This window comes from Melanerpes formicivorus, unplaced genomic scaffold, assembly GCF_026170545.1.
Source record: "Melanerpes formicivorus ecotype bairdi unplaced genomic scaffold, bMelFor1.0.p_v2 SCAF_21, whole genome shotgun sequence".
NCBI classification, from domain to species: domain Eukaryota; kingdom Metazoa; phylum Chordata; class Aves; order Piciformes; family Picidae; genus Melanerpes; species Melanerpes formicivorus.
The window spans coordinates 10,506,993-10,514,499 of NW_027142373.1; the positions used below are offsets into that span (position 1 = coordinate 10,506,993).

At 51.9% G+C, this 7,507-nt stretch overlaps 1 protein-coding gene across 1 annotated transcript; it reads right to left on the reverse strand.

The window, feature by feature from the left end:
* Positions 1-1,150: 1,150 nt before the first annotated feature.
* Positions 1,151-5,837, reverse strand: LOC137447812 (melanin-concentrating hormone receptor 1-like). The gene is made up of 2 exons (XM_068151722.1): positions 5,771-5,837; positions 1,151-2,199 (listed from the first exon to the last, which is right to left on the reverse strand). Exons 1-2 carry the CDS (start codon positions 5,826-5,828, stop codon positions 1,151-1,153), a joined length of 1,107 nt encoding a protein of 368 aa, XP_068007823.1. The 5' UTR covers positions 5,829-5,837.
* Positions 5,838-7,507: the final 1,670 nt, after the last annotated feature.

The window sequence follows — 7,507 nt, forward strand, 5'->3', positions numbered from 1 at the left end:
CCTCCGTGTTTGACAAAGTGGGAACAAAGCCTGCACGGTCCCCTGGGAGCCCAGAGCAGGCAGGCAGTGTAATCCCCACGTTTAGCTGGTCTGTGCTGTCTCTTCCCTCATCTTTGTCCTCAGCAAAGCTCTCTCCTAACCTCTGTTAAAGCTGCGTATGCAAACCGCAGACATTTAATTTTCCCTCTCTTCACCCTGTAAAGCATTTGTTGTTTAGAGGAAGCTGCATAAGCAACTCTGCTTCCTCTGAACTGCCTTTTTTACAGCTCCTCACTCCAGGGATCTCTGCACAATGTGTTTTTTCAGTCGTGTCTAAAACCCCTCTGCCTGGGGCTCCCCCAGGGGCCGTGCAGGCTGGGAGGCACAAGAGCAGCCCGAGGAACCAGTAGTGGGAAAAGCTGCCGGTTGGCATGAAAAGCCACAAAGCTGGTGTCAGCAGCAGGAGTTTGGAGAGTTGTTTGCAGTCCCTTGAAGCAGTGCAAGTTGTTCTCTGCCTGGTTTTGCTGGAAATCTTTAGGGTTAGCGTGAAAATTTTAGCCAGTTCTTGAGGATGTCTTGGCTGCCGAACAGCCCAGCCCTCTGAAGGCAGGCAGGGCTGGACCAAAAGGCCAAGTGACAGAGATTTCTGGCCTGTTTCTCTGCTGTTCGCTTCTAGAACATGAGCACAGCCACTCAAGCTTGCAGGTCAGTGACCTGCACTATGAGAGCATGTTTCAAAGGTTCAGGTTTTGAACCAAGCAGCTCTATACTCACTTAGCAGGTTCACTGCTTAGGAGCCTTGTTCACACCAGCAGGTGAGCAACCATTGGCCAATGATGTTGGTAGAAGTTTTACTCTTCCAGTGTGGACATTCTCCACTGAAATCCTCTTCCTGGTCCTTTCTCTCTTTTCCATTCACCCTCTGGAGGGGACTCAGTTATCTTATGCGACAGAGTTCTGCTGTGCAGCAGTGGAAAGAAGCAGCAGTCTGTAGCATCCCCTTGGCCAAGGGCAGTGTAGGAGCAGAGTCCTGCAATGAAGAAGGGAGCACCTGGACTCTTGGAGGTGGAAGCTGGTAGCTCATAGGCTTCACCAAGAATGGCCTGAAGTGGCTGCTTCTCCAGCAACTTGCAGATCTGAAGGCTTTCTGCTGTGATCCCTTCAGAGTGCCCTAGTGAACAGCCACCGTCACAGGCAGTGAACGTGGGGAGAAGTCCTCTAGAAACTGAGTCTGCTGGGTGGACTCTGGTGCCAGTTTCAGACACACACTGGCCTCTGTCATGCTGTTGTTGTTGGCAGAGCTGCTGTTGTGACCTGGCTCTTTGGCAGGGCGGATGGCCACTAAGAACTGGCGCTTGAAGGTCTCGCTGAGGGCAATGTAGAGGAAGGGGTTGAGGCAACTGTTGGCATAGCCCAAGCTAATGGCAAAGTTGTAGGCATAGAAGAAGGCCATGGATGGTGTGTCAATGCCAAGGTGGACCAGCTGGAGGATGTAGAAGGGAGCCCAGCAAATGAAAAAGGCAGAGCAGATGGCAACTGCCATGCGGGTGACTTTCTTTGTACGGACCTGGAGGCTCCTCTGGGGCAATGGGACCACAGTGGTGGCCATGTGCTGCAGAATCTTGAAATAGACCACACAGATCACAATCAGTGGCACAGCAAATGCCAGCATGAACTGGTAGAGGGTGAACCAGTAGATATCAGTCTCTGGGTTGGGAAGCAAGAGAGCACAGCGGACAGTGCCGTCCTCCAGAGGCATGAGGCCTGCATACATCCACACAGGAATGATGGTCAGGAAGGAGAGGAGCCACACCAAGCAGATCACCAGAGCTGCCACGCATGGGGTCCTCACATAGGTGGACTTGAGAGGGTAGACAGTCGCCAGGTACCGGTCCAGTGTCATCACAGTAAGGATGTTGGTGCTGGTGATCTGGCTGTTTGTGTCCAGGGCAGTGATGATGGTGCACAGCGGGGCTCCAAAGTACCACGAGCCATTGCCTAGGAGCTGGTGGATGAGGAAGGGCATGCCCAAGAGGAAGAGGAGGTCCACAATGGAGAGGTTGAAGATGAAAATATCAGGCACAGTGTGTTTGCATCTCAGCTTCTTCTTCTTGACAATAGTGTAAATGACAATGAGGTTCCCCACGACACCCAGGAAACAGATGATGCTGAAGAGGCTGGGCATGATCACATTGGTGTAGGGTGCTGGCTTCTCTGCTACTGCTGAAACAAACCAAAGCAAAACAACACAAAGGCAACTTCTTTACATCTCTGTGTGCTTGCCCTGTCCTGCAGCTGGATCCCCCTTAAAGATGTAGCCTGGAATGACGTTTAAGACCCTCTGCAGTACTTGGAGAGGCTTAGCTGGGGATTTGACACCTCTCTGCCACTCAGTACATGCAGGACACTACCCAAATCTGGCCATGTGTAGGCATCAGCTCTCCTGGTGTACTTGTCCTGCCCTGAAACTCTCCAGCTCTCTCTTTGAGGACTAACATCAGGCTGGTGTTGCCTCTGTACTCACCAGTGACTGACAGGGTTGGTAGTAACTTTTCTTCCAGGGTGGTGGTGGGCTGGGTGTCCAGCCATTGAAAGGACTGGGTGAGACAGCTGGTGCTCTGCACATCAGAGAATGAAAGCCTCTACATGGGTGCCAAATTCTAGATGCAGTCAATGCTCAAGCTGCTGTTAGAAAGCTTCAGCTCATCTCTTGTACGGTGTAAGACTGAGTTCCTCAGCCATGCAGGCAGACAACTAACTCTTACCTGTAGTGGGAGATCTGGGACTGTACCCTAGCCATGTCCCAGCTCTGTCAGGGGTAGGCTGCAGCACACACTCTTTTCCAGCTTCCTCCCCTCCCCTTCTCTCTCCTTCTGGTTTCTTCTCTAGAAGGAAAGCCAGGTGTGTGGGCAGAGAGAGGTTTGGGACTAGGTTTCAAAGAGGGCTTCAGCAGGGAATGCCCTCATTCTACATGGAAAAAAAATATGTCTTAAACCCAGCTGTCTCTGGGTGTTGGATGTAGGTTTTGGATCTTGCTTGATAACACTTACCAGCACTGTTGCTTAGCTGTTGCTCTTTGGGGTGGGAGGTCCAAACATAATCAGATTCACATTTTGCCTTGTCCCTAACCCAGCTTTAAAGTCACATTTTGAAGCCACAAGCTCTCAGTGCCAACCAACAGGGATTTCTGCTCTTGGGCACGGGAGATGATGTCAAAGGCACTGGTTGTGGTGCTCTCTGTTCTGCAAGACTGCCATGTGCCTTGTGTGATGGAGACTGAAACCACCCTCCTCAGCTGAGGCAAATCTCATTACTGCTCTCCTATAGGACCTGGTGGTTGGGGTTTTTTTCCCCTCTAGGAGAAGGCTTTGTGTGAGTTATCTGTGTGACTGTTACAAAGGCACTCATGATAGCCCTGAAGCCTAGGCTGTGTGTGTCTTCCATTGAATAGCAGATGACTCAATGTGGTGCTGACTGGAAATGTGTTCAGTCACTGTTCTATTCCACCTCCTTAGCAGCCCATGCCTGTAGAGGGGAAGTCTCCTCCATCAGAACCTAGGGAAATCTAGAAAATGGGTTTAAGTGAAATAAAAATGCTCATAAGGTGTTGGTCCTGCCAAAGCAGTGTCAGTTTGCCCAAGTGGTATCTGCATACTTGGAGCTCTAGAATTCCTGAGTACAGAGTAACTTTGACAGAGAAGCTTGGCTGAATTGGCAAGAAAGCTGGAGCTGCACTGCTGGCTTGGTCTGTACTGGGAAAGGGTTTGCCATACCAACTGTATGGAACATGGTGCTCTGAGAGGTGGGAAATGATGAGCTGCCACTGCTTCAGTCTTTCTGGCACAAGGAAGCAGCCAAGTTAGGTGTAAGCAAGACCAAGATCAGAATCCAGCAGAGCTGCTGAGGCACAGCAGAACTTGCAGGGCCTCAGTGTGGAAGCTGAAAGACCAAAAAAAATGTGGTCCAGACTTTTGTCACGGGAGTTCAAATGATCCCTCTTCCTTCTGGGTGCTCACTACTGCCAGGAAATGCTCCATGTTATGTAGCTTTTGGCAGATAAACTGTCAGCAGCACCCTCTTGAGACCTGGTGCTTGCTCTTCAACATCCAACCTGTGCATCCCTGAACATCCCAAGGGATCTCATGCTAACTTTGAGCTTGAAGGTGGCACACTAGAAGTTGGAAAAAGATGGCTGTGGTCCTGCTGCTCTGCACATAAGTTCTGCTCTCCTCTCTTTTAGCCCCAAACTTAGTTACGAATGTGGTGGAAATGGATTATGTGAGTGAAACCAAGGCCTCTTGGTTGGCTGGAAATTGGGACAAAATGTTCTTTTGCTGCAGTAGAACTGATAGAGTGCTTGTGGTGATCCTGTACCATTTGGAATGAGCTCAGCTGGCCTTAAAGCAGAAGGTGTGCAAGCCCTAAGGCACTGTGTGAAGGGCAGCCTGTGTAGTGCTGCAGCTTCTCTCCTGCTGTTGGTGTTTGTATGAGCAGGACTTTCAAGCATGATTAGCTGGAAGCCGGTGTGAAGCTACAGTTCATGTGGGCATTATAGGCTGGAGTCAGAGGTGCACGACTATCAGAGGCTCAAAAGCTGCCTCTTATCTCGAGATGAAAGAGGCTTTAGAAATCATTGAATCTGAATTTTCAGCACTGCTTCTGTGCACATCCCAGTGGCTGTGCTTTGTTTACTGGGGAAGGGAAAAAAAAGTAAACTACTTCAGGCAATGATTTGTCTTTGCCTGAAGGTCTGTGGCTGCCCTGTTGCTCTTTTGAGGAGTCCCAAAGGGGGCTGTGCTATGTGAACCCAATGAAGACTGGTCAATTTTTTTTCCCACCCCCCCTAAGGCGATTTTTGTGTTCAGCCATGCCCAGATACATCAGAAAATACATCTTTACTACATTTCACAAGTGTCAGGGTTTGATGCCGGACAGCCAAACACCACACAGCTGTTCACTCACCCTCCTCCTTCACTGGGGATGGGGAAAGAGAACTGGAGGAGTAGAGGTACTAAGAAAGGAAGGGGGAGGGGAAGGAAAAAAGTTAGCTCTCTCCTAGCCAAACCCAGGAAAATAAGGAATCACCTAAGGCACACTTGCAGTTTATGAGGGACATACTGATGGAGAAGGGGTCAAAGACCACATATAAAGCACCTTCTCTTGAAGAGTTTCACCAACTCACACCACCAAAACCTGGCCTGCTTGACCCTAAACGATTTGGGAGCTGTGGCAGCATGGAGAAAACAGACTGATAAGAAACTTAGCTTTCTTCTCTAGCTCCGTCTCCCCTGTACCTTGTTCCCTTCCCTGCCTAGCTGGGTTCGTTCATCTCCTCTCTGCATCCCAGACCAGCAGCCTGCTGGAGCTGTTACTGTCTCACGGCCAAGAAGCAGTGAATAGCTTCCACCCCACTAGTGCCCGTGACGGTGGCCGGGCTTTATCTCGGTGCTGTTCCTACGGAGGGAGTGCTGGGCCCGGGACCCTCCGCGGCCCCGGGAGGGGTCGGTGCCACCTGCACGGCTTGGGGCTCGGCGCTGTCCGCCCGTGGGTGCTGAAGGCAGCGGGTCCGGTCCGTAGCCCGGGGTTGAGATACAGGGTGGGGCAGATCCCTATGCTCAGCCTCTCCCACCTCATGGGGGACCGGTTGGCCCCTGCCGAGGATGCATATAGCCGGGCTGAGGGCTGCAGGGCCATGTGCCCGTGGCTGTACCCCGAAAAGGTCCCCGCGCCCCGGCCCTGGTGCGGGCGTCCCGGCGGGGAGGTGCTCTCCGCCTCCGCAGCCCCTGCTCACCTGAGCCGTTCCGAGCCTCCGGCGCGGAGAAGTTGCGGGAGGAGTTGGCAGGGGCCATGGCAGTGATTCCCGGTGCTAGGAAGGGAGAAAGTTGGGCAAGTTCCCTTCGTGGATCTGCGGTGCCGACGGGGCGGGGACTCCCCACTCGGCTTTCCCTGCGGGGGCGGGCGGAGGCCGGGTAGAGGCTGGGGCACAGAGCCCTCCTGCAGCCGGGGAGCAGAGGCTGTGGCTCGGCTGCGCTCCGCTCCGCTCGCCCACTCCCGCCCCGCCGAGCCGGGAGCAGGTACTGACATCAAAGAGCAGCTGACTCCGTCAGCCACGTCGTCTGAGAGCATCCATTCCTCCACGCCGTCGGGTGGGAGGGAATGCCGGTGCTGAGCGGGGCCGGGGGCAGCTACCCTCCTTCAGCCAGCGGGAGGGGGCCGGCTCCCGGAGCCCCTTCACATGGTTTCCCAGTGCCGCCCCCGAAGGGATGACTAGCATCTGCGTCCTCCCAGTTACAGCCAGCCTGCTATCGGCAGTAGGAGTATCAGACTTCGCCTTTTACAGCAGCTCTGATCTCCTGCCTTCAGCGTGGATTTCACTCCCTTGGGGAGACACATGTGCTTTTCACCCTTGAGTCACAGTCACAGCCCCACTAGTGGGTCTGAGGCATGTCAAGGTACTAAATTGCCCACTGAAATCTCTGCTGCTTTGACGCTCTGAGCCCTCTAACCCTAATTCCAATCTGAGACACTTCGTTTGTAATTAATTCTTTGCTATTTTCTGCTGTCCCACAGATCATTTCCTCCCTAGCTCCAGAAACCAGCCCTGTAGCTAGCTCAGATGTTATTTGTCCTAATTTTTTTTGGCCTTAAAAATACTAGACAAGAACTCCTTTGGGTTTTGAGAAACTGCTTTGCCCTTTTTCTGTGCCATGCCAGAGCTGCAGCCTTGTTCTGTTCTGTGGCTTTGAGCTGAAGATATTTTTGTGCTTCCCACCACTGTTTATAAGTGAGCTGGGCTCCCCCCTGTCACGGTTTGATAAACCACAGGCTACCAGGGCAAAGGATCATTCTCTACCTCTGAGCAAATTTCTGTACCAGGAAAAACAAAAAGCATGCTATCATGTCAGAAGTCTGCAGGAAAGCAGCAGCAACAGGCAGCTTTTTTTCTGTGGTAGCACCTGGTGTGGAGGCTTTAGTTTGCTTTATGAAAACCACATCTGTGTCTCTGGAAACCTGCCTTGTTTCAGTCTCTTTCTCTATAATTGCAAAGGCTGGCATCAACCATAGGGGCCTTGTTTGTTTGTTTTCTTTTGAGCTTTGGAAGCCTGTATCTATCAGCCAGGGCTATAACTAATCTGTACCATCAAATATAAGGCCCAGCACGTATACCACCAACAAACCCAGCACGGCTTGTAGGCTGCATTTGGCAGCAGTTATGGGCCTTTCACCGTGGAAGCCAAAGGAGCTCATCATTATTAGGTTGTCCTCTAGTGGACCAGCAGCAGACAGAAATCTGGAGCTTGCTTCACCCAGGCATTGTAGCTCTTCAGAGCTGAAGACAGGCTGGGGCTAATTTGTCTGCTATGCCATGAGATTTTTGCTGAGTTGCCTCAGTCAGTGATTTGCTCAGGAGGTTTTTCCCTGGCAGCTCTCTGCTGTATGTGAGACAGTTCTGAACCTGCACAGTTTGTGATAAAGTGATATTTCAGTTACTGCACATTTTCTCTTTTCCCTTCACATCTTGGGCAAG